The sequence below is a fragment of the Haliotis asinina genome, chromosome 1, assembly GCF_037392515.1.
Source record: "Haliotis asinina isolate JCU_RB_2024 chromosome 1, JCU_Hal_asi_v2, whole genome shotgun sequence".
Lineage (NCBI taxonomy): Eukaryota > Metazoa > Mollusca > Gastropoda > Lepetellida > Haliotidae > Haliotis > Haliotis asinina.
In genome coordinates, this window is record NC_090280.1 from 64,616,199 (window position 1) to 64,644,033 (window position 27,835).

The window sequence follows — 27,835 nt, forward strand, 5'->3', positions numbered from 1 at the left end:
CAAATTCAATTCTTTTAAAAATGCGATAATTAAATGATAACTAACATTACTAAAAAGATCCTTCATAGTTCGTGTTTGAAAATAGTTATCCCTTGTGATGGAATATTCAACACAGTCAAGCAGGACATGCTTGACTGTGATCCTTTCATCACAAGGGATGCAGAACGGAGGATCCTCACCTTTCAATAGGTATTCATGAGTATATCTTGTGTGAGCATCCTTCTACTAGGGTGTGTTAGACTCAGTGGTGGAGTTAGTCTGTCATACAGACCCTGAAGCAAATATATCCAAAAAAGCCCATGCAAGTATAGAAAATGTGGCAAGTCTAGATTCCCTTAGCTTCAGGGTCTGTACCAATCTGCTGAATTCATAGCCAGCACATGGCTAGTAATTATCACTTGATCTCTAGCTGTCACTGGTGTTTAGTATCAGTTCATGGGGAGGCTCGCCCACAGCTCCCCCATTAAAATTATCATTTTTTAACTGTGAACTTCTCTCAGTAAAATATGTTCATTTCAGAGACTAGTTGTTAGTCTATGGTGGAGTGTAACAGATAACACTGAGGTTAAGTTTACTTAGACAGAGTGGATGTGTTAGATTGCATACTCTAAAGATCTTGTGTCACCGTGACTTCCCATGGAATTCAGAGCCACCTACCGGTGTGTACGTTAATGCTCGTGCTACGTGGTAATGTCATTGGCATACTTCACGGATTGCTGATTGAATCGTATTTGACAACATGACCCCGTATAAACTGTCCCGTGAGGATTGGAAAGAAGCGGCCATGATAGTGAGGTACCGTCACAGAAGTATTATGGTAAGGTATTTCCTCTGGAGGAGGGTGAATATTTTCCAGGTAGACGTAAATTTCAGTTTCGGAAATTAAAAGTGGTATTGTTAGGTATATTATTCAATGGTATAATGAAAATATCTGCAAATATAAGCATAAACATGTAAAGAGTAAACGAAAATATCCACTGGGATTCCCTATTTCCGGCCACGGTATTCATGCACTTTGTAAGCGTCAGCAAATTCATACAGTTCGCATCAGGTCACTTTAACACGAGCATGGAAACAGTTATATATATTTTGTAGTAAGTATTGTAAACGCATAACGCACTGCGCATCACGCGAACATGGTAGCCCGAGGTTGGGCGTATAATGTCTGTATAGGTGTAATGTGTATCACACATTACGATTTTTAGGGATTATGGAAAGGATGAGATGTATGGGTATTGCCTGCGAGGGTGTATTTGTGTTACAGGTTACAGTCTTTATACCACACTCGTTACCGCGGGATGCCTTTGATCTTTCAGTAGGTGTGTCACCGCTGCACTCTCAATTATAGACCAGTGAAGAGTCGGGATAAAATAGGACTTCAGCAACCCACGCTTGCCACAAAAGGCGACTCTGCTTGTATGAAGAGGTGACTAACAGGATCGGGTGGTCAGGCTCGTTGACATGGTTGACACATATCATCGGTTCCCAATTGCCCAGATAGATGTGAAAATTATTATATCGGTAAACTATGCAGTCTTTGGTTGCGTTTGGCATATGTGACAGGAGTAGTATACAGAATGGGGTTTCTGGACTGCAAGGCAAAATCCCCTACAAATGTGCAGGGAAAACCAGAGGTGCAGTAACACTGAGTTGCATTTTTATTGTCTAGTAGAAATGTAGATAAAGTGCACCCCAATGAGGGTGAGTGAGTTAATATTTAACGTCACATCGGCAATATCTCAGCCATATCGTGACGAGAACATTCAACAATGAAAAAGAGCATATATACATCATAAAAACCCGTCAACGAAGGACAGTAAAACAACTAGAATAGATCACCACACTAGGAACCATGGGGACTTACAGTACCTTTGCTACCTACATGGTCCCTAGTTGGATTTACACCATCCCTTCAGCTGCTGGCGATTGTACGAAACGTTAGCCAAAATTAAAAGAACATGAATACTACGATTAAAATCATGGTAGACTTAAATTTACTGTGAATGTTTGTGGACTTACGTACCCTCTCAGGAGGACAATAATTTTACAATACTTCAACCCCCCTTGAGGGTACAGCCACCAACAATTCAAGTTACTAATCCAAACTACCAATCATTAAAATACGTCTATTTACACAACATAACATTCAAACTTCCACCAAAAAATCGATCTCTTTTAAAAAAAACAATAATTAAATATGAATTAACGCTAGTAAAAAGATCCTTCATTTAATTGTTTTAACTGTAAAATACTTATCCCTTGTGATGGAGAATTCAACACAGTCAAGCAGGATATGCTTGACCGTGGTTCACTCATCACAAGGGATACAAAACGAAGGATCCTCACCTTTCAAAAGGTGCACATGAGTATATCTAGTATGGCCAAAACGACATCGTCTTAAAATAACTTCTTCAAATCTGGACTGACAACCCAAGTAAGTGTAACCAATATACGATTTTATTTCATGTAATTTATTTATACCTACTTGGGTGTCCCACTTCTTCTGCATCAGATCACGGATGTAAGTTCTAATGCTAGCTTTATAATCAGAGTACGGAATAAGAATTGGTGTCACAGATTTGTTGAGTGCTGCCTTGGCACAAGATCGGCCATTGCGTTACCGGAAATACCTACGTGGCTGGGTAACCAACAAAAGACGATGTCGTATTGGCCAGTGGCAAGATTATTATACAATTCAATAATTTCAATTAAAAGTGGATGTTTACAAGAAATATTTTTAATAGCCTGAAGGCAAGAAAGAGAGTCTGAATAGATTATATATTGTTTACGTTTAGGGTGTCTTTGAATATATTTAAGAGCTGTTAGTATGGCGTTAGCTTCTGCTGTAAAAATAGAACTGTTATCTGGTAATCGGGAAGATATTGTTCTGGATCCAATGACAGTGGCACAAGCCACAGCGCCACCGTCCTTGGACCCATCTGTAAATAAGGATTTATAATTGCTATATTTATGTTTCAGTTGATTATATTCTTGTTTATACTGTAATTCATTCGTTTCTGATTTTTAAAAGTCGTTAATGTTAGGTCCACTTGTGGCCTAACCAACTGCCAAGGAGGAGAAGAAAGAAGACGGGAAGGAGCTATGTTTTCCAGCTCAATGCTGACAGCAGAAATAGGTGGTTTTATTCTTAATCCAAGAGGCGGAACAAGAGAAGATTTTTTATTGTATAAATCCTCATACAGAGGATTGAAGACACAGTTATATGCAGGGTTTGACTCATTTGAATATAGTTTTGTTACATACTGTAAAGCTAATTTTATACGTCGCTGCTCAAGAGATGGTTCATCAGCCTCGACATACAGGCTGTCAACAGGTGAAGTTCTGAAGGAGCCAAGACAAAGTCTTAGACCTTGATGATGGACTGAATCTAATAGTTTTAAGTTGCTTCTTCAGGCTCCACCATAGACAATGGAGCCATAGTCAAGTTTTGAACGCACGAGAGATCGATATAGATGGAGAAGGGTAGCTTGATCCCCTCCCCATTTTGAATTTGAAACCACTTTCAACAAGTCAAGTGCTTTCAGGCATTTAGTTTTAAGTGACTTAATATGTGGTAAAAACGTTAAATGTGAATCAAAGATAAGACCCAAGAACTTGGCTTCCTTCACAACTTTAATGGCCGTCCCATCTAGAGATAGTTCAGGGTCTTCATGTGGTTTGTATTTTCGACAAAAATGTATGCAGTTAGTTTTCGATTTAGAAAATTTAAAGCCGTTTTCAAGACACCATTTATTAATCTTGTTTAAACACAACTTCAATTGCCGTTCAATGGTATGCATATTTTTACCACGACAAGAAATATTAAAATCATCCACAAATAACGATCCATCAATTGAATCGTTTAAAACTTTAGATAAACTGTTGATCTTGATGCTAAAAAGAGTGACAGACAAAATACTGCCTTGTGGAACACCCTGATCCTGATTGTAATGATCAGACAGGGTAGAACCCACACGGACCTGGAATTGTCTGTTATTTAAAAACTTGGCTATAAATTCAGGCAAACGACCTCGCAAACTGAAGTCATGTAAATCTCGTAAAATGCCATATTTCCAAGTTGTGTCATATGCTTTTTCAAGATAAAAAAAGATAGACACAGCGTGCTGTTTGTTAATTAATGCGTTTTTAACAAATGATTCCAAACGAACTAAGTGATCGACTGTACTTCTGTTTTTCCGGAAACCACATTGTATATCTGTGATAAGGTCATTAGTTTCCAAATACCAAACAAGTCGATTATTTATCATGCGTTCCATGGTCTTGCAAACACAGCTTGTCAATGAAATCGGACGATAATTGGACGGATCCGTATGATCACGTCCAGGTTTAGGTATGGGTACCACTACATCATCACGCCATGAAGAAGGAAATTTCCCGGAAGTCCAAATATCATCAAAAATTGACAAGAGCGTCTCTAAACAGGATTCTGGTAAATGCTTCAGGAGTTGATAATGTATGTTATCGGCTCCTGTAGCAGTGTCGTGAGCTTGATCAAGAGCAGTATGGAGTTCATGAATAGAAAAAGTTTCATTATAATCTTCCCCATTATCAGAATTGAAATTAATACTTTTCTTTTCTTGTTGTTTTTGATATTGCTGAAATTTAGGTAAATAGTTGGGAGAGGAAGAGTGTTTAGCAAGGGTTTCACCCAGTTTATTTGCGATATCAGATTCATCCGTAAGTAACTGATCTCCATGTTTAAGATGATGGACAGTAGATTTAGTACCTTTACCTTTAATTTTCTGCACCATGTTCCATACCTTGGACATGGGTGTCCGAGAATTTATTTTGGATACATAATTTTGCCAAGATTGCCGTTTGTTCTGTTTAAAAGTACGCCTCGCTTTAGCATTTAGAATTTTAAATTTATTTAAATTATGCACCATAGGATGGCGACGGAAATAATGTTCTGCTTTTTTCCTTGCCTTCCTAGCTTGTTTGCACTCATCGTTGAACCATGGTTTTCTTATGTGTGGAACTACAGAGGACATTGGTATACACTCATCAGCTATGGCATTCAATTCATCAGAATAAAATTTAATAGCATCGGGAACGTCAATAAAACGCCCAGGTTGAAGTTTTTCAGCACACAGTGTTTCATAGAAAGCCCAGTTAGCCTTTTTAAAATTTCGCCTTGATGATGGAGGAACATCGGATGGAGTTACAGCTTTTAATACAGTAGGAAAATGGTCACTTCCACAGAGGTCATCGTGGACTGCCCATTCGAATTCATTTAGTAGTTCAGAATTTGTGAGTGACAAGTCGAGAGCAGAATAGGTCCCTGTACCAGGGTGTAAATATGTGCTTGAACCATCATTATAAATACATAAATCATTGTCAGAACAAAAATTATCCAATAATTTACCTTTAGTGTTTGTACCTACACTACCCCAGAGTGGGTTGTGCCCATTTACATCTCCCATTATAATATAGGGCTTCAGGAGCTGGTCATAGAGAGCTTGAAGATCAGTTTTGGCAAACGTCGAAGACGGCGAAATATAAAGAGAGCATAGCGTAAACGCTACATGTAAAGTAACTCTCACTGCAACAGCCTGCATATTAGTATTAAGTGAAACAGGGCTTTGAATAACGTTTTGTCTGACTAGAACGGATGATCCGCCAGTGGCCCTATCACCCGGAGGTGAAAAACAATGATATGCATTAAATTGACGAAGGTCAAATGTATCTGTTTTAAATATGTCTCTTGGAGACATATCGCTGAAGGTGTAAAATCTTGGACTAATAGCTGTAATTCATGTAAATTAGTCCTCAATCCTCTGCAGTTCCACTGTATAATATTATTGGAATAAACTATCTTTTGGGGGGATTTATTGGGGATCTACCCCACACTCTTTTGGAGGGCGACAAGCTATGTGCCCTAGAATGGACGTTTTTAGAAATGTCCATGTCTTCAAGAGACCCATATTTATTAAACAGTTGAATTTTGTTCTGTGACCCTTTAGGAGCTCTGCCACTTTGTTGTTTTAAAGCATCAGGCTTTGGCTTCGGTTTACTTTTCACAGTTTGTTGACTATCAGCTGTCGATTGAGACTTTGAGTGTGACTGAGATGATGATTTGTGATCAGAAGAAGACTTTGAGGTACTAGGAAGTGATTCCTCAGTCTGAGATGATATGGCAGGGTACAAAAGCTGTGGAGAATCACAATTTACCCAAGTCAAGGTCGTTTGGCAGCCTGTGGATGATTTTTTTTTAGGGGTAGACTCCAATGAAGTTTTTGCTACTGTAGCATAACTTTCTGGAAGATCAGACCTCTTTACCATTTTTTTTGCCTCAGAAAAGGAGATATTTTGAGTAAACTTTCTTCTGTTTATCTCCATTTGCTCTTTCCAAACAGGACACTGTTTTGAAAATGAGGAGTGGTCGCCTGAGCAGTTGGTGCATTTTTTGACGTTACTGTCACAATCTACTGTTGTGTGTGTCTTTTCACTGCAGTGAGCACACACAACAGACAATGTGCAAGTATTGACACCGTGGCCGAACTTTTGGCATTTGAAACACCGAAGGGGATTCGGAATGTACTCTTCCACACTGATATTACAGTATCCAGCTTTAAGTGATGTTGGAGCAGTAGGTGATGAGAAAGAAAAGAGATAGGCATTAGTTTGAATAGTTGTGTTGTTTTTACGGGTTGTGAAACGTTTGAGATATAATACACCCTGATCTTTCATTTCGGAAGCGATATCAAGTTCAGACATGTCTGCCAGTAAGCGATCTCGATCACGTACGATTCCCTTGCTCGTGTTCAGTTTTTTGTGGTCCGTGACAGTAACCGGAGTGCCAACGAAAGTGTCAGTGTTCAAAAGATTCGTTGACTGTTGCCTTTTGGCGAGCTCGATCAACAGTGCACCAGAACGTAATTTTCTAATGTTCTTTACATCACCGGCAATGCCTTGGATACCTTTAGACACCGCAAAAGGGTTTAACTTTAAAGGTGCATTATCTTTGGTCTCAATGACAATAAAACGTGGCCAGTAGTCAATGTGTTTAGACGGTCTGAGGTCGTGAACAGGGTCATTTTCAAGAGGACATTTGCTCTTTTTAGTGGGGGTTTCGTAAGCCATGGTGAGTTATTTTAGGTTTCATCATCCGAGCCCCCCACCCACCACGGAGTATCACAAGGACAATGCTAAAGCAAGCGGGCCTCAAGCCTGCAGCACCAAGGATACCCGGATGATATACTCCAGCAGAAGAATTATGAATAATTGATCCACCAGATTGGCCCATGAGCCATCGCCTTCTGGGCATAAGACTCTAGGCAAAGTTTTGAACGTAAGAATTCAAATCAAACATGTTTATATAAAAATAAAACCAAGACCAAAATTACATTAATTTCAAATTATACTTGTGCAATGATAAATATACATAGATTCCATGCACAGGGCTAGGCATGACCAGCCGATTGGTCGAACCGGGCCCATTCGACCACCCGTCTAGACGAAGTCAGGGCCAAAGTGGTGTATTGAGCAACAGGAACACGGTTGCAAGCTCCTATTGCCCTCAACCACCAAGATCCCTTCCTCCGCCGACACGGGCCGCAACCCACAGCAAACGGGTTGGTGGACCAAATATCCCCCCGGGTCCACTACGGGGGTGTTGGCGAGCTCTTAGCGTTACCCAGCACCCACAAACGATATATTTTTTGCTTGCATGCATCTTGCACCTCGAATTACAAACAGTGTATGAAAAAATCGAGGGAGTGTCTTGTATTTTGCGTGTGGTTTCCACAGAACCTATTCTTACACAAGATCTGGAAGCAGGAACTCAACTTCTCTATTCTCATTCCTTTTCGATATGGACAAATGACTACAAAACGAAATAGAGTTTAACTCTAGCATCAAACATTCTTCAATGCAAATTTGGGGAGAAATAATCATGAGATCATTAGTACTATTTAGTAGAGAATCTGTTTCGTGAAAGTCAGCAGTACAGTCAGCCGAAAACCTCATGCTGTTTCGTGACAGTAAGACAGTACAGTCAACCGAAAACCTCATGCTGTTGCATCAGACTTTTGAAGCTGTATATAGAGAATACACCACCAGGCCCACAAAGTAATTGAAGGAATTAAAGCAGATTTGAAGGAATTGCATCTCAAATGTAAACAAGCGCAGCCCACTCATGAAACAATTGCAGCAATATCAGTAGTTCAGCAGTAATAACATAAATATAACACCCCTATCGGAAGCAATGTCGGTAATACTTGAAACAGGCTCGGCCATCTTGGGAGATTTCTCGGCTCTGTTCCGTGATTTGTCAGTCACATGCTGAAACTCACACATTTAAACATGGCGTCACTGGAGGAGCACCTGTCTCGGTGAGTTTTGTTTTTAGGTCCTACTATTTCATTTTTATAATCATCCACCTTTGACTACAGGTGTTGAATGCTTTTATGAGGTGTTGTCGAAGCTGAACTGTCGATACAGTTTTGCTGAGTACGATACACACCATGAATGTTAAATATACGATGTTTTATGTCATATTAGCGCCAGAAGTATATATATTTTCTTCACCAGACACCCAGTATGTGACCACAGATATTCTAGTAAACAATACTTACATGTAAGCCTGTACTGGCTACAAGCGAACCTGCTGGCAATGTCCTAGGAATGCATTGTCACGTAATATGCACGCATTATTGTGATGCTAGGCTATGTAGTGTTGTTTTAGAATAGTTCTATAGAAACAGGCAATTAGCAATCATCTAACTCATAAAATAATTATCTAACTCATAAAACAATTACTAAGTATCCAGTTTCATTATAATGTCGAGATCACTTGTTAACTATTGCTATTCATGTCAACTACTATTTTCATGTAAATCGAATTATAAAGAATATGAATATTCAAATGTTTGACCACGTGATTAAGATGAAATTGACATAGACAGCCACAGAAAAGAACACTGTTTTAACTGGTGGAGCCAATCCTAGATGACCGGAGCCACGCCCACAAACTACTAGCAGAGAGTTCGAGGGCATGATCCAAGGTTTCAGCTAACCAGCTTGATCGAGGAGCTGAGGCCATTCACTGGTACGGAGATTGCTAAGTCCTGCTGGCAGGAGTTCCAGAACTTTGTGGGGTTCCTCAACTACAACGCCGACAGACCGTGCATGTTGCTGCCCTTTTACTTGGAGGAGTCGGCTAAACTCTGGTATCAGGACTTGCCAGAGGTGACACAAAAGGACTTGGAACTCTTCAAACCAGAATTCGAAGCCAGATTCCGGCAAAACAAGACCTTCGACGTCAATGTATTGCAGATAACCCAGGCGACAGAGGAGTCCATTGCGGGGTACATCACGAGACTGCAAGTAGCGACTCGTAATCACCAGCTGCCGGCATCTGTGGTGGTAGCAATTGCAGTCAATGAGCTCAAGCCAAACATCCATCAGTGGGTAATCAACAAGGAACAGGCGACTTTGGAACAGGTACGGAGGCATGTGCACCATGTTAGGTCTGCTGTCTTATCAAGTGCTAGGTTAGGTCATAGTCCTAACAGAGCCACTGCCCCATCCCAGTCCACTTCACGCCATAAACGCACTACTCCTTTACAATTGTCATTTGATCTCTCTGATTCTGACCTATCTCCGTCTCAAGAACAGGAGTTCTTATCTTTCCTCCACTTGCAACATTCTGCTTTCGCTACTAACTGGTCTGAACTTGGCACCACCTACCTTCACTCACATAGAATAGACACAGGTGATGCTAGACCTGTTAGGCGTCCATTTTACAGGCAATGTGCAGACGTCAGAAAAGAATGCTCAAAACAAATTAAAGAAATGCTCGATGCCAAAAACATCCAACCCAGTTCTTCAGAATGGCACTCACCTGTTGTCATGGTTAAGAAACGTGACAACACTTATCGTTTTTCCATAGACTACAAACGCTTCAATGCTGTGACTAAGCCCATAATTTTCCCTGTCATCAGCTTTGAAGATGTAATTGATGCAGTGGGTGAAAGTCATGCAAAATCTTCTTCTTGATTGTGCTAGCGGTTCCTGGCAAATTCTGCTGCATCCAGAAACAAAGCATAAATCAGCTTTTCATCACTCCTGACGGTATTTTCGAATGGAACCGTCTCCCTTTTGGCTTTTCAAAGTACAATTTCAGAAGCTCTAAAAGAGATGAACTGGAAATACATTCTCATTTATGCAGATGACATCATAGTCTATTCAAAAAACTTTTTGGAACATTTGACCCATCTGACATGTGTATTCCAAAAGATAAAAGAAGCAGGATTGACTCTAAAACCAAACAAATGTAAATTTGCAGCAAAGCAGGTCCAGTATCTCGATCAATAGGTCCTCTCTCCCACAGCTTTGTGACACATCAGACACTATCTCCTCTTATGCTAACACTCCACCCAGCACCATTCCTTTAAATCCTGCAAATTCACCAATCCTTCTGATTCCAACCCGGAGCCTGACATCCCAGCTCCAATTGCTGTTGATCTGTTTCATACAAACACGCCACCCCCACCTGGTCCTTCTCTTGTGGTTTCAGCAATAGATGTAGGTGATGATCAGACTGCCACTCAGCAACACAATTCTCCAGACCTTAGGCCTATCATTGACTACATATCCAGAGGTGAAATTCCTGAGAACTATAATGATGCTCAAATCAAAGGTCTTGTCGGTCGTTCACAGGAATATGTAATTAGGGATGGCAGTCTCTATCATGTCTATCAGGCAAAACATAGGGGTGCCATGGCCACTAGACCCCCTCAGATTACCAAGCTAGTAGTTAAACTCATCAGACGCAAAGACCTCCTAGTAGCATGTCATGATTCCTAAGTAGGTGGTTGCCATCTTGGTAGGGACTCATTTCAGTCACTCCTCACTAAATATTATTGACCTGGCATGTACCAAGACATAGACAATTACATCAGGTCCTGTGAGGTATGCCAGAAAATCAAACCCGTGACCCATGCAAACACGCACCCATGGTCCCAATGCCTGTTGGAGACACATTCTCTCACCTTCACATTGATATCCTTGGTCCCCTCCCTGAAACAAAAGAAGGCTTCAAATATGTTCTGCTAGTGGTAGATTAATTTTCTCGTTGGTCTGAAAGCTTTGCCATGAAGACCCAGGATGCCACAGAGCTAGCCAACATTCTGTTCAATCAGGTGATAAGTCGCTATAGTGCTACACAAACTCTCCTTTCTGGTAGAGGGAGATAAGTCACATCCAAACTTGCCAATGCCTTGTGTGAACTGATGGACATTAAGCACCACTTGACCTCCTCATATTACCCTGAAACCAATGGCATGTGTGAAAGGTGCAATAGGACAATTGAGCAAGCACTCAGAGCTTATTGTGACTCTGACCAGTCCAATTGGGCAGACCTCATTCCTTGTATAATGATGTCTATGCGGAGTGAGCCATGTGCCTCCACTGGTTACATGCCACACTACCTTGTTTTTGGCAGAGAAATGCATCTCCGTATTAACGTTGAACTTCTTCCTAACCCCACACTAGGCAAAACAGCTGAATATCACCTGAAGACACTTCTAAATAACCTCAGAGTAGCTAAGAACATTGCCAAGGACAACATGCAAATTTCTCAGGAACTCAACAAACAGCGTATGGATCTCAAGGCTAAAGAACCGCAATTTGCAATTGGTGATTTAGTCCTGATGCGTAACTCTCACGTCCTTCCTGGTCAGTCCCCCAAACTCTCAGTTAAATGGTTAGGTCCCTACTCAATACTTGAACTAGGTCCCAACCACACGTACAAGCTTCAACAAATAGAAACACACTAAACACACAAGGCCCTTATTCACGCCAATCGGCTCAACCCTCACGTGACTCGTTTGGCGAATGACAGACTTCCAGAATACAGTCCAACCCCTGGAAGTCAGTATCCTAATCTCAGCACTTCTGCTGATGACAACATTTGTCGTGACTCAAATCACGTTCCACTTCCCAGCACATCTGCTGAAGATAACACTCCTGCGACACTCGGATGGTACCTCCAGAGCCACACATCCCTGATTCAGGCTCTTCACCATCTACGTCTCAGTCACAGGAAGACATCTATCCTGTTGAACAAATACTTCGATATAAACGGGCGAAAGGTACCAAACTGTACCAAATCAAATGGCTAGGCTATTCACAAACTACTTGGGAGCCTGCTTCCAATCTTGATCTTTCATTGATCAATCATTTCCATTGGTCTATGTCTGGTAGGCGACACAAACTTGGACGCAAGCTCTTTCAGTAGCATTTGCATAGGTGACATCCAGCTACCATGGTGATCTTTGTGAAATGATTTAATTTGCTATTAGTGACCAAAACCCTTTACAGTTACTCAGTTTTTTGTGTCCTGTAGTGCTAGGTTGGTTTGATGTTGGTGGCCACAACATTTTCTCAGCCAGGTCAACTCTAATGGCATCCTTTCTCATTTCATCAAAAGTCCATCCTGGAGTTTGATTATTCTGTGGCTTATGGCTCTGCTCGCCCACCCTACCTTTGGCACCAGTCCAGTACAAAGATTCAACTATGGCGAGGTTAAGCTTCCCCACATTCCCAGCATACCTACTATGAATGGATGCCATCATGGCAATGGCACTTGCACTTTCCTACATCAAATACAAATGCATCTTAATGTTATCAAAACTAAATGTGTTGTCAAAATAAATGACACTAGGTATCAAATTATCAAATTGATACCAGAATCCAAAATTCCACCATCCAGTCGTTCCAAGCGGGCAGTCCTTAGTTTTGTAGGATCACACTCAAAAGCTCTATTTGGCACAGCCACTGAGGACGTCAGTCTGATGGCCAAACATAAATGCTCTTACTAAACATGACATTAACCTCTCAAATGTACTACAACAACACTCACCCCACCTCTCCTCTTTTATGAAACTTGTTGATTCTCGGTTTAAAAATGCCCTGAAAGGTCTTAAGGCTAATCATGATGCCATAACGTTCACAACCTCTGTGATCCAGAATAATGCAAGAAATATTCAGTCTACCTTTACTTCCCTTACCTCTCTGTTGACAGACCCAATTCAAAAAGCCAATACAGTAGAGCATCAACTTGAAGAGCTCAAATTATGCATTTTAGACCTCATAAGAATTAAGCTGCCCCACTTCTCATTTCTCCACATATTTTGGCACAGACTTTCCACCATCTATCCTCAATTTTATCGAATAGGTATCCAAATTTTCAATTGCTCCAAGCCAACCCTACACATTACTATTCCCAAGCTAAATTCACCTTTGCCCGTACTAAGTCCCATGTGTACATTTCTGTTAGATTCCCTCTGTCATCTTTGACTCAACCTTTCCAAATGTATAGTATCATTTCTCTCCTAGTGCCTGTGAACAAGACATCATCTCACTCAACTCAACTCCTTGATATACTACCTTATTTCGCTATATCATCTGATTCGAGACATTTCCTGAGCCTTGACAATTCTACAGTAGCTTCCTGTTCAGGTGATGAATTTGTCATGCACTGTCCACTTCGAACTGCTTTAAGGTCATCTACCAAACCATCATGCAGCCTGGCACTCTTTCAAAATAGTAAAAGTTTGATCAAATCCCTTTGCAATTTTCATTACATTACCAAACCTCAGCCACGTCAGCTTATCTGTATTGATAGCTCAAAGGTTCTTGTGTATAGAATACACTTCATAACCCTCACTGTCCTTCTACTCATCGTGTGATTTCGGGATGTACCTTCTGTCTTATTGTCACCCCCGTTACTGTTCTTTATCTACAGAAGATCTATTTTATCCTGCACCCTTTGGTTCGTGCCGTGATTCATGCAATCAAATCACGCGCCTTCACCCTGTCAATCTGGCTCTGCTTCAACACTTCTTTGATGATTCTACCCTCTCCAGTATAACAGGTGACACGACTTTCAAAAACGCGGTTAATTTCACTATTCCAACGTTTAATATTTATTCCCATGAAATTTCTGATGTTCTGGCCAATGACGAAAAATCTCACCTCAACCTTAAGCATGTTGCTGAAAGTGTACGAAAGACGGAAACTATATGTCAGTCTCTTGCAGAGCCTTTGCTTGGTTGTCAAATCACCTTACCGAGCTCTTGGCCTGATATTAATGCTATTATCGCCATCACTGCCTTAGTTACTGCAGTTTTGTCCATTATTTTATTTATTTGGATGTTTTTCAAAGTGCGTGACCTTTCAGCTGCCCTATTGCTTGTTACTCGTGTTGCTACTGCACTAACATATAATACACCAACAACTTCTAGTCCTAGCTTTGTGATTTCTGATCTTGCTGATTAGCATGTCTCAATTCTTCTTGGGATAATCTCACTTGCTGTTGCATCCGTTCTTCTCCTTCTCATCTATCAACGCAATCCTCGGAATCACAATGGTCTAGTTCTCGAACACACCACTGGTCCGGATTGTGTTACAGTTCCCATTCTGTCTGTCAGCCTCTGCCCTTCCTATTGGGATGTTCAGCCTCCTTTCACTGTAGAACATCTCCGTATCACAGGATACCTCTTTCCTACTCTTACTGTTGAAGGCCTGCCTTCACGGGCACTAATCTTCTGACTAAAACCACACTCACTGTGGTTCTTTACACGCCAAGAAACTACATAAAATGTTCAATCAACCTTTCGCTGCCTACATCCTTGTGGTCCATGATGGTCGCTATCATGTTTTAGATCCTTCTGTCATGTTCAAAGACTTTTGAGTGGGCTGTCTACGCTGTACATACATTTAGGTCGCATCATTGTTCTTGCTTTCTGTTTTTGAGATTTTTGTACAGTGTATTGTATGCATTTCTATTATCATTATCTCATAATCTTTCCAGCGACACAAACCAAAAAGGCTTTTGTAGACAAACGCTCCACGAAGCCCAGGGGTATTATAACAGTGTTAATTTTTCCTATTTTTCTTCAAGTTTTATCAAAATTCAAAACTATTCTACAATTTATATTTAAATCAATTTTGCTCTAACTAGCTACTCTAGGTAATTTGCGTAACATTACTTTTCGCCTCTGGGGGCAAGCCGCCACAACTGGTAGAGCGACACCAGGTGTAATTAAATGTTAGATCACCTTGCATACCACACCAGGTACAGGGTTTCGTCAAACTAGGGGTCCTGACAGAATAGTTACGGCTGACCAACTTTAGCATAATCTGACAAAGAAACCGGCACAAACCGAAATACTTGAAAGGCACTCATAGACGTTGATTATCTAATTTTCATTCCTTCAGCAATCAGCGGTAACTTCGAATGTCTAAAAACTTGCACATCATGACCAGCATGTGATAAATTCTTTTGTCAAACCGGCAAGCCCAACATGCGAGTGGGAACTTGCCTTCAGATTTGAACAGGAGGTCTCGGGTATATAAGCGGGATGGTTACACACTAGAATCATTCCTGCTTTGCCTGAGATCCATCTCTGTTTGTTTTTGAAGGTAAGTCACTTCTACTTTTCTTACATTTCTTGCGTCAATTCCAAAACTTTGCTTGAACAATGAACTTATGCTACACTTAGTCAAAATTCTAAAATGCTGTTCGAAATTACTAGTTTGTTGCTGTATTTCATTCAAGTAAACTGTATCATCAAGTACAGCACAAAATATCATTTAGATGGTATAAATATCATATAGTTGGTATAAAGTAGAGGTTTATTTTAAAGCTTAGGATATAGTTTATTCTTGTATGGGGTCGTGGATGCTAAAATGTCGTAAGTACCATATTTCATACATATACAACAACACTACAACACAACAACATACAATATCACTGTAACAGTTTTCAAGTCGATACAGTTTTGCTGAGTACGATACTCACCATGAATGTTAAATATACTATGTTTTATGTCATATTAGCGCCAGAAGTATATATATTTCATCACCAGATATCCAGTATGTGACCGCATGTGTTCTAGTAAACAATACTTACATGTAAACCTGTACTAGGTACGCATGGAATTTAAAGTGATAATAAGGTTTATGCACACGAAGTCGACCTTTTGAAATTTTGCTATGCACATGAAGTCGACCTGCGGCTAACTTTGATGTCAAAGGTGTTGTTAGAGTCACGCTAATCCGCTAGTGGGTGTTGTTTTAAGATTGTCGACAACTTGGGCGTCCCATTGGTACCGTACCATAAGGGTGAACATAGTTCACGCACGTTGTTCACCCAAAATGTCACAAAATGACAAACTTAAAGTGTAAGCAGCATCCACTCTCGCCCCGATGCCTTCCCTTTATGAAGAAGAAATAGGCAGTTTAAGAAAAGGTCCCTGAACTGATGACAACAAAGCCCTAGTTTCATCAATGCTAACATTCGATAGTACCAGAACCCTCCTCTATCGTGCCAGGAGAGCCGTCCTGCCTCGACTTCCCCTCAGAAGAGACGATCTTGTCATCCCAGAAGATTTCCTGAACACTGAATCTGGTGAGGATTTCCTCCTGATCAACGATGGAACTGCCAAACGAATCCTCGGATTTACAACACCAGAAAACCTTCATCACCTGAGTGAGTCTGATACGATCTTTTGTGACGGAACATTCTACGTGACACCTGGTATTTTTCACCAACTGTACACGATCCATGCCATGATTGATGGACACGTTTCCCCTCGTGTTTTTCTTTTTACCAGACAAGAGAGAGGACACATACACAAGAATGTTCAGGCTTCTGTCCGATGCCTGTGTGACCAGAGGCTATTTGTTGCAGCCGCAAAAGATTCAGGTAATATTACTATATATATATTGAAATTGATTTTGTGAACAATTCTAACAATTTTGCCATTACAACTGAGTGGAGTCAAGTGCTTAGTTATATAAAATGAATTAAAAATAAATTTTCTTTTTGTTATCGTTCAGATGGACTATGAGTTAGCTGCGCGGACTGCCTCTGCGGTTATCTTCCCCCAAGCAGAATGGAAGATGTGCTGTGTTGCCATTGTTACCAGTCCACGAGGTATGTATTATGATAAGTGTTTTAAAAGGTTGCAAAAATATATGAAAAGTACAATTAATAAACACAATAGGTAGATATGTATAAAACATGCTATTCATCAATGTTTTCTATGTTTGAAGGTTGAGGAGCTGTGGCTGGATACATTGGAGAGTATGCCTGATGACCCACGATGCCGAGACCTAAGTGACTACGTCACCAGTTACTGGATCGAGGGTGACCCCCACAGACCACAGTGAACCACCACGATTCCAACGGCCCCCTGCACCAACAATCACCTTGAAGGATGGCATTCTCGACTGAAGAGATTGGTGGGAAAGGCACATCCCAATATATTCGAGATCATAAAGTTTCTTGTTAAGGAGCAGACCCACACAGAAGTCTGTCTCTTACAGTTCACCGGTGGCCAAAAACGTCCCTCGAAGAAAAGGAAGTACAGTTATTTGGAACGTCGCCTGGACGTTCTGAGACATGACCTCGGGAATGGACTCATGAGCACGAGAGATTATGCAGATGCTGCATCTCACCTTCTTCATATGGGATGATATTTATTGATCAATAAATATGTTGGTCGACATATAGTATTTTTTCATGTTGTATGTGCTTTCAACCGCATAATCCGGATTATCCCCTTGTGAAAACACTGGATTATTTCTTTGTCTTCTTTACGTCCCAGGTAATTGGTACTTGGTCAAATGCACAGGACGTCAACCTTTTTTCTTACCTCAACCATGACATTTTACCCAAAGGTCGACGTCCTGTGCAGACACTGATAATAACGTTAAAGAGTAAGCACTAAAGCCGCCACGGCAGCACGCACATGAGGCGGACCATTCGACAGCTCAGCATATAGATCGCGTCTTAACTATTCATGTCAACTACTATTTTCGTGTAAGTCGAATTATTGAGAATATGAATATTTCAAATGTTTGACCATATGATTAAGATGAAACTGACATAGACCTCGCATTTACGCTGACATTCCATATCGTCATTATTCAAGCAAGTATGTTTGCTAGGTTCGTGATATGATGGCTATGTATTGTATCATTAATATTTGTGTACATGATTAAGTTAGGTAAAGAATAAATATTGTTTAATCAGGCCCCACTAAGTAACTGAAGGAATTACGCCAAATTTGAAGCAATTGCATCTCAAATGTAAACAAATGCAGCCCACTCGCGAAACAGTTGCAGTGATATCGGTAGTTTCGCGGTAATAACGCCCCTATCGGAAACAATGTCGGTAATACTTGAAACAAGATCGGCCATTTTCGGAGATTTCTCGGCTCAGTATATTTTTAGGAAAAGGTCGTCACTGCAAAAGAGCGTCATAAGTCATGCCACCGAATGGCCGATCTTGTTCAAGTATTACCGACATTGTTTCTGATAGGGGCGTTGTGTTTGTGTTATTATCGCTAAACTACCGATATGGCTGCAACTGTTTCGCGAGTGGGCTGCGTTTGTTTACATTTGAGATGCAATTCCTTCAAATTTGGCGTAATTCCTTCCATTACTTAGGGGGGCCTGGTAATGATACCTATGAGGTTATATCATCAAATGTCACAACATAATGATTAATTATACTTAATGTTTCAGTCTGTGTATGTGAGCGATTTCATTGTAGACTTTGATTGATTGATTCATTCATTCATTTCGTGATTCATGATTGATTATTAATGACTGGCGATTAAGGAATAAAAATTCCTGCTTTGCCCGAGATCCCTCTCTGTTTGTTTTTGAAGGCGTGGAGATCCCGAGCTTAATTCCCCCAATACACAAGTTCTAGGGTTTAAAACAGTCATACAAATGAACACTGTTTTACTGACAGGAAACAGATTCTTTACTAAATCGTACTTACGATCTCATGATTATTTCTCCCCAAATTTGCATTGAAGAATGTTTGATGCTAGAATTAAACTCTACTTCATTTTGTACTCATTTGTCCACTTCTCAAAATACCTTCAAGATAAATTAACCTGCTGAGTACATTTATACAAGTTCACATTTAAAAAACATAATTAACCGAAATGGTACTTTTCCACCATGCTTTTGACCACCAGGAATAATTTTGTTCGTGAGTCCATGGAATTCAACGTATTCTTGATCGTAACGGGAAGGTTCAACGACAAGGTTGTGATGTTCATCGGCTGCACGCTACGCGCCGCGCCATATTTCCGTGGCATTTCTTTTTCCCATAATTTCTTGCGTACAGTGAGATGACAGTGCCACCTGTAAACACCGTCTCGATTGCAGAAGCTTAGATCGGAACCGGGACACAAAATGTTGAAATATCCAGCTTTCACGAAAGTTGCGGTCTATGTTTCTGTCAAAGTACTAATATTCTACCCTAGAACGTAAAGCACTTTCAGAACCTTCAGAATGTGATCATAACTGTTGAAATTTAGCCCCAAACTTGTCAAGGCCATCGTCAGCTCGAGTGAAAAGCCCAACATAAACACCTCGTGATTTTAAAGGAATTTTGCCGACGCAATAAAAAATGACAATGGAAAACCGAATTGGTCATCTACACATTGTTTTCTTGTTGCAAAATTTGTACTCGGGGCAAGACCATTGGGTTCGTTTTAAATGCTGCCGCAGTGTCACAGTTCTGTGCAGATATTATAAGTTATCACATTGTGTCGAGGGAAATACGGGGGTTTATCAGCCGGATGCTCGGGGAATACAAGCTTACGAGGAGGCTCGGGGAATACAACCTGACTCGGGACTGATAAAACCCCGTATTTCCATCAACACGATGTGATAACGCATTTATCTAGCTGAATGTTTTCACTAAATCAAAACAAAACAACACGCATCGAATCTTGCTGCCATGTTGACACCAGCTGATCGTTTGACCTCAAAGTATAAAAGTCGTATACTCCCGCTGGCCCTATCGTGATGGATGTACATGGTATTTTATCACAGTCACGTGGACCAATCAAAACTCGACATTCTTACATGAGGTTAGATAAGACGTGTTGTCACTGCCATGCAGACACGAAGAATGAATATGCATGATTGAATAACTTACCTGTAAATATGTTTAGTTTTAAGAATGTTCACAAAACACATTCACGTAATGAATAAAAAATACCAGTTTGCTGGACTATTTGTTGATTTCTATGAAAAAGAATTCATCACCTCAGTTTCCATACAAAGCAGTGATCCCGCGCTATAACGAGTCACCCGAAAACATGGCACGTCACTTCTCCCGCTCGTGCTGGCGGACAGACAGGAAAATGTTCGCTACACTGGAAACCAGCGGACGACAGAACATTCTGACAATAAAGTTATGAAAGGTATTAGTCCATCCCTTTGAATCCCGGAAACTCATTTTTGTCCCACACAGGTTGCTCGTCAGTTGAAGACATTGGACCAGACGTGTGCACGCTCTCACAGTCAGGTTTAAAATTGGCTCACGCCACAACACCACGTGAAGAAAAACGCACACGCCTGCACGAGAAATGCGTGGTTAATCACGCGTCGGATACGCCTTCTTCTAAATCACATGACTGGAAATGACGTAAAATATACAAAAATGAGTGAGAACTCGTGTACTAGTAACTTGATGGGGCCCAGTAAAGGTTATGAAAACATTTTAAATCGGCAATACCAGTAATAAACATACCCGTTATCACTCGTTCAAAGTGAGAAACAAGTAGTTTATTCCCATACTTTTCAAAGTTAATGAGCTGATACACTTACAGTCTGATAAGGGTGGTCCCACTGAGGCGAGTAAGAACTATTCCATGTACATTACAGGTGTAGGTGGATGGACACGCGTTTATACGGTTTATGAACATTACGTGTTATGATGTATACGTACTACAGGTAAAATGTTATGTATCTTGCAGGTGTATGGACTGCTGAAAAAGCTGATGGAGGGAAAATGGGAAGGGTTTGAGATCTGGGTGGATAACTGGCCTGAGTTCAAATCTGTGGTCATGAAACCGTCCGGAGACAAGCAGATGGTAAGAGGTAGTTTGATATATCACTGATATTTGTAACGCGTTTCCACCCCGAATCTGTTGTAGAAGTCAGGAAACTCAATCGTGGTTCAAGTCGTATGTGCATTTGATTCGAACTTAGATTTGTACATAAGTAATCCCAAAGGACAAGGTGTGATAAGGGTGGTTTTGGGCCCACTAACAGAATTGGCTGAAAACATGTTATTTGTTTAGAGACAAGTAAGCTTTGCATAAAAATGCTACATTTTACATGATCTGAGGTGTAATTTCACTGCAGAGGGGCCCAAAATGGGTTTTACGTTCCCATGAAAAGTAACAAGTCTGAAATATCACTGTGCCATAATGACTTATTTACAACTGTCATTTTATTTACATACAAATTACAGCAGTTTTACGACAGGTAGTCATGTTGAAAAACATGTCAATGTCAATCATAATGTTTTAACCTCAAGGGGCCCAGTTAGGGTAGCAAAACATTGTTAAGTCAATTGCTTGCCAGTTGTGTCCCTAAAACTCAGTCATTATTCACAGCACTCTTAGCAAATGTAATCCATGGGTCAATTTTACAACATGTAAGCATGATAACCAATCATGTTGTACTAAGAATCACAGGGGCCTGTTTTGGGTAAAGCTACATTTTAACTAGTAAGTGTTACAATTCAGCATTTACAACCAGTTTTAGCAAATATACAGTTAACATCTCAATCATCATATGTTATTACAATAACCAATCATGTTGCACTAAAAATCACAGATCTTGACCTCAAAGGGGCCCATTTCGGGTGCAATTTCATTGCCAGCACAGGTTCATATGAACACCATGCAAGTATTAAAGTCAGTATTGAAAAGACTTCACAGAGTAATTATTCACACCTTCTCCACTTTAAAGATACAAAACATCCACTATTACTCTTCATTCACACAGTCATCAATCTCAGTTTCTGATTCACTGTCAAGAACTGCAGTATTCAAAAGTGTATAAACCCAAAGTAGATCAAAATATATAAAATATGAATTTTAAAATGTTGGGAACAAAGGCAACTAGACTGACTTGAAAAGGTGAATTGTCCGTGTCTTAATAAAAGATTTACATGATGTTAATTAAAGCTTATTTCAACAGTGTACATAGATTACCAAACTGCAGAAAAAATTACAATATTTGAATTTGAAGTGAAAAGGGTTTAGTTAAACATTGTAGACTGGATAAACAAACTTTGAAAAAATGAAAGAAAAGTTACATGGATTTGAACCTCCATGTCTGATAACAAAAAAAATCTACAGTCCACTATTGCAACCAGTAGTCCACATATTCCTTTGCCGCATAGTGTGAATTTAAGCATATATAATTACACTTTACAACTATGTATGACTTGACGTCTGATTGTGTTCGTCATCTGCTAGACCTTGATACAATGTTCTTATTCTAGCTAAAAAAATCCTTTTCATACAGTTAACTGTAGTCATTTTGGTGAAATGAAATCTACTAGGTCAATGGAAACATCAAGGTGCATAAGGTCTTGGAAAATGCATAGGTTTATACATGGCAATCCTGTTGAATGACAGTGTTATTTTGACAGTGACAGGTGACTCAAAGGTGTTCGATAAATAGATGACAGAAAGACTATGATGAAATTCTGACATAATAACAAAGATTCTCACCTTTACAATGCTGCTTGATCATATTTTGAAAATCTTCAGATATCTTCTTACTTTTCCAGCAGAGACCAACAACCAAACACCAATGTTTACCTCTCATAAATCAGCCCTGTGAATGCCTTATGATATTGAAAATTTTAATAAAGATGTTTGATATGTGTATTTTAGAGCACAAAACCATTTAAAATATAATGTACCATGGCACAGATGTGTAAATGTGATGGATTGTTTTTAAAGGTGTTATTTTATGTCAATGTTTATTTTTTTAGATGTTGTATGGGCCAAATGCATAAACCGAAAAAAATGTACTTTTTTAAAGATTTTGATGTGAGCAAAAGCATGACCCACCACAATTTTTTAGGTGTGCATTCTAATTTACTCTCTTCATATGTGGTGAAAAACTAGGGATGGGTCACGCTTTTGCTCACCCTTTTCTATCACTCTGAAAATCAGAAAATGTAGGTTTCTAGAAGATATTGTAAAATATGTGAACTTTGAGGTCTTCAAAGAGGAAAACTAACAACACTAAAAACATAAAAATGCAATTGGAGGTAACTTCAACAATTAATTTAGCCCTTTTTATGCTAAAATTATCGTGTTGTAAAATTTTGATAATCATGACATGTTGTGGGCCAATAAGGGCCTCTATCATACCTTGTCCTTTATGTTTTGCCTTGTAGTATATATCCATGTGCTGTTCGACCATTGAGCATGTTTTACCCGTAAATAACCGGCGTGTTATACTTACTTCCAAAAATGTTTACTAGTGAAATATATTGCAATTCGAACTCTGATCTTTGCCTGTATATTTTTAATGATTTTATAAGGCTTGACAGCAACTTCCTTCATTTTGAATCTACAGGACCCCTACACGGGCAAGTTTTATTTCGTTGACAGTCAAGACGTGGCGAGTATGACGTCACTCCTGGACGATCCGCGAGTCATCACTTGGAATGACGACATCAACCTTTGTACGTATTACGAAACTGACTGTTTTAGTTGAGACAAAATGTAACTGCTTTGTTCCCTTTTCACACTTGATTTGACACTGAATATTTTACACGAACACATTTATGTTTAACGACAAATGTGTCGACTCTGTATAAAGAAATATAGCTAAATTGACATTGCCCAGTCCACACCAAACCACAGACAAATGCAGACCAATGTCTGTATGATGTACACCATGTGACATCTAAGTGAGTGAGCAGAGTTAGTTTATTCTCGTATATCCAAACTATAAAGCGTCGGTCTGTAAATATTTGAGTCTGGAAAAGACATTCCAGCCATCAACAGCATGAGCACCGATCAACCAATTGGGGTACGGTGACATGTGCCGACCAAATCAGCAAGCCAGACAACCCGATCCCGAGACTGAGATAACATATAGCGAAAATTGTAAATGACAAACATTGTATTCCTATTCCTATCAACTGACTCGTGAAGATCCGGGATTGAACTGATCTTCACAAACAAATGCTTGTCTTGAGAGGCGACTAACAGTGATCAGGCTCGCTAACATGGTTGACACATGTCATCGCATCCCAATTGCGTAGATCGATGTTTATGCTGTTGATCACTGGTTTACTTGATCCAGACGCTATTATTTACAGATCGCTTTCATATAGATGACTGTAATATTGCTGAGAGTGGCGTAAAACTAAACTCACTCACTCACTCATTTTTTCGGACGGTGTGCAGTTCATGAGAAGAAAGTAGCTATATAGTTCTGCTCACTGATTGGCCAGTCCCACTTATATACAACGTTATAATAATGTTATATATTTGCTGCAATTTACAGTCGTGTCTGACCCGGTATGGCCTTTGGTGGAACAGAGAGCTAAAGCCAGAGGCAACATCCTTTGGGTAGCAGATGCACCGATATATACAGTTTCACGTGACACATTAGTAGACATGTACGTGTGTTTAAACTCAGCTAAACGTTAAATGAAACGTATTTCCCGAAGCTAAATCGTATTTATAATACAATTGTTTTCCCGGTTTTTAAGTCTTTAAATCCTCTTTATTTTGCTATGCGCTAGTGTGTATTGGCCTCCTCTAAGGGTCGGTGGACTAGCCTAATGGCCAAAGCATCCGCTCCTTACGCACTCACTCACTCACTCCTAGAAATTTGAGGAATTCCAGGAACGGTAATTATGTCATATCAGTAAGGAGGCTATATATACCGCTGGGCACAAGAATGCACAAGCCGTCATTCATGGTGACCAAGAAACCAAAACCAACTGCAACAAGAATTCATTTATTATATCGGGTATACGCCATTGTTTGGGAAACGTAGGTTGTATTATTTCAGCGACCAGTTTTCAATCTTGTAGTTTGCTGATAACCTTTGTATTTTTTCGGTCAAATTCTATTTTCGAGTAGATACCTGATTTTTGTCCGCGACAGTAAATTTGGCCAGTGCATAATACCAGATATCCTAATTAAAATCATTTTCTTGAAGTGTTGCGTGTTTGTTGTCGAAAAATAAGCAAGCAAAACTATTACTTGAACAGAAAACTACCGGATGGATTTCAAGAAGTGCCGCTGGGTAGCGACGCCATCTCGCACGTGAATGAAAACTGGAAGTACAAGATGCCCGGTATTGATCAGTACATGCATCTGTTGGTCGAGAGAGGCTATCCAACAGTCTGCTTCCGAGACCCGACAGGGGCACTGGCTGCCTACGCAGCGACTCAGTTCGACAACATACTCGGCATGTTGACTGTACTTCCGCAGTTTCGGGGAAAGAAGTTGGGCACAGCTGCAATGAGTCTACTGGCTCGGAAAAACCTGGTGGAGGACGACGTTGTGGGAGTGCTCGTGGAGGACAACAACGCGGTCTCCATCCACATGCACACGAAACTCGGGTTCAAACCTGTACCGTGTAGTAAGGTTCATTGGTCCTTGTACACCAGCCCATAACGATCTGGTACCGTAGTACACATAGAATGAGTAGGCAGCATTGTGTAATTTGGTGTTGAAATTATATTTTCATTAACATTAGAATGATCGTTCAGTACACATTTCCACGATTCATTACTTGGCATGTTTTGGCGTTAGTTCTTCAAATGTGCTGTCATTCTGAGCTGTAAGAAACAAATGTGTGAGTGAGCATTGTTTTGTGCCTCATCTTTAACAATAATGCAACCGTGTGAAAGGAATTGGTCAATATCGAGGTTACAATGTGCTTGCCAGACAATGGTTGGTTGTATTGTTGTGTAACGCCGTCCCTACAACATTCCAGCTATACAGCGGCGGTCTGTAAATAGTCTGAACCAGACAATCCAGTGATAAACATCATGAGCATCGTTCTACGTAATTGTGATATTGTAATGACTTGTCAACCAAGTCAGGAAGCCTTGCCACACGATCTCTTTAGGTGCGAGCAACCCAATCCCCATCTTCAAGGGTATAGTCAGAAGTGGTGGACGACAACAATATGTATCTCGTGTGAGTTATGGTTGTCCGATCTCCCATACACTTCACCATTTGTTCAAAGTACTGAACACACACAGGAACCTTATATCGCACTGTAGGTTATCCTGCACTCGCAGCCTCTCGAGCGATCTCATTGGTCCACTGAACGTAAGTAATTTTTCGAGAACAAGTTCATTACATTCGCGCAAAATTTAAAATCATTTTTTTTTGTTTTTGTTGAAGCCTGATCGGGTGTCAAATTCACAGCTCGTCCAAGACGTTTCGCTCTCAAACCATGCCGTCTTGTTTACCGATACTATAAATACTTCGATTCAGCGACCAAGCGAGAGGCTGCGAGTGCGGGATAACGTTCACCCCAGAGGTGATTTGGTTTGATTTTTGAGTTTTAGGACGTATTAATGTTCAGAAAATGGGTGTTATGTCGTGGAAATTAGGCAGGATGTGTGGGGAAATGTATAATTGAGAGGTACGTGTGCATAGTTTCGAATGTCACCGAATTCTTAGCGTACATTTCAGTCTGAAATCTGAACGAGTCGATGTCGGCATGACAATCCAAGATGGCAGCTGCTGCTCCTTCACTCTATTAATATATACGACGTGCGTGTAGATCTCTGGTCTATGTTTAACCTACAGTGTGATATCGGGTTCCTGTGTGAACACATCAGTATCATGACCAAGGATGCTGTAAGTCATTGATTGTGAAATAGGACACACAGTACCGATTTATACGAATTATCATTCCGAAGTATGCAGAAAAGATACAATGGATCTTCATGACAAAACATAGCCCATATATTACCACTGGCAATAATTAGTTGGTGGCAAACGTTTCTATTTTGGTACAAAGTGACATGCAAAAGGAAATATGTTCAGCTTCAAGGGTAACAGAAGTAAATGTCAAAGCCGAGATTCATATTGCAATATAGAAATAGTAATCCCAGGTAGTTCACATTTCATAAGAGTGACATTGACTTATTATACGCCGGTATGTCACCGGTCGTATAGTCGTTTTGAAAGAGAAAGAATTTCTGACTTCTTGTGAGCTCCGATACTTCCCATAAACTTACATTCTGAAGTGTGGATGCATGTTTTGTGCATTCTTTAAACTGTGAATGCAGGGTTTCCGAAGGTGAGAAACAATCAGAATTTTCTACATTGTTCTAAAATATTCTGCTCATAAATGTTTCCAGGTACTTTACATTAAGCGACAATCAAAACACTTTTCATCCACAATGGCTACCACTGTTACAAATAGAACCTTCGAGAGGATCACTTCTTGTGAGAAACCAAACTGTCTTCATGTAACTAGAATGTGTTAATAGGATATTTTTTTTAATTTTAAATTTGTTTCTTATGACAAGAATATGTTAGTAAAATCGTTGATTACAAAAAAGCTTGAGGATTTTGAAACACTGTTTATCTCGCTTGTGAGACATAGCGTGGTATTTATCAGGTAAATATTTACTGTGCATTTCCATTTGCATATGATTGGTGGATTTTGGAGATTAGGGGCACGGACACTAATTGCTATATTTTGTATTAGAATATTCACCAAACTAGAAGCAGCTTCCTCACAAGGCATATCCAGCAGTGGAAGAAGCTTTGGAGGAAGCAAGGAGTTCATACGGCTTACTGTCGCTTCATGTATAATTTCTTATTCTCGAGTTAATAATCGGAATGTGTTCTTAAGGTGAAATACTTACATTATTTATCTACGGACGTCAATCTCTGTGACAAAACAATCTTTTGTAAAGAGTATTTGAAAAATAAACCAGAACTCTTTTTTTCATTGTTTTCATTGTAAG

General features: G+C 40.0%; 1 protein-coding gene, 1 long non-coding RNA gene and 1 pseudogene across 2 annotated transcripts; all 3 read left to right on the top strand.

Annotated features, from left to right (window-relative positions):
• The first annotated feature begins 567 nt into the window (after positions 1-567).
• LOC137281964 (glycine N-acyltransferase-like) lies at positions 568-27,814 on the top strand. The gene is made up of 5 exons (XM_067813707.1): positions 568-817; positions 20,820-20,936; positions 23,452-23,560; positions 24,391-24,505; positions 25,106-27,814. The coding sequence occupies exons 1-5, from the start codon at positions 740-742 to the stop codon at positions 25,512-25,514; spliced, it is 828 nt and encodes a 275-aa protein (XP_067669808.1). The 5' UTR covers positions 568-739; the 3' UTR covers positions 25,515-27,814.
• On the top strand, positions 12,582-14,719 carry LOC137258517 (uncharacterized; annotated as a pseudogene).
• LOC137281957 (uncharacterized) lies at positions 16,665-17,206 on the top strand. The gene is made up of 3 exons (XR_010956775.1): positions 16,665-16,735; positions 16,870-16,966; positions 17,086-17,206. It is a non-coding gene; the product is annotated as an uncharacterized lncRNA (long non-coding RNA).
• Positions 27,815-27,835: the final 21 nt, after the last annotated feature.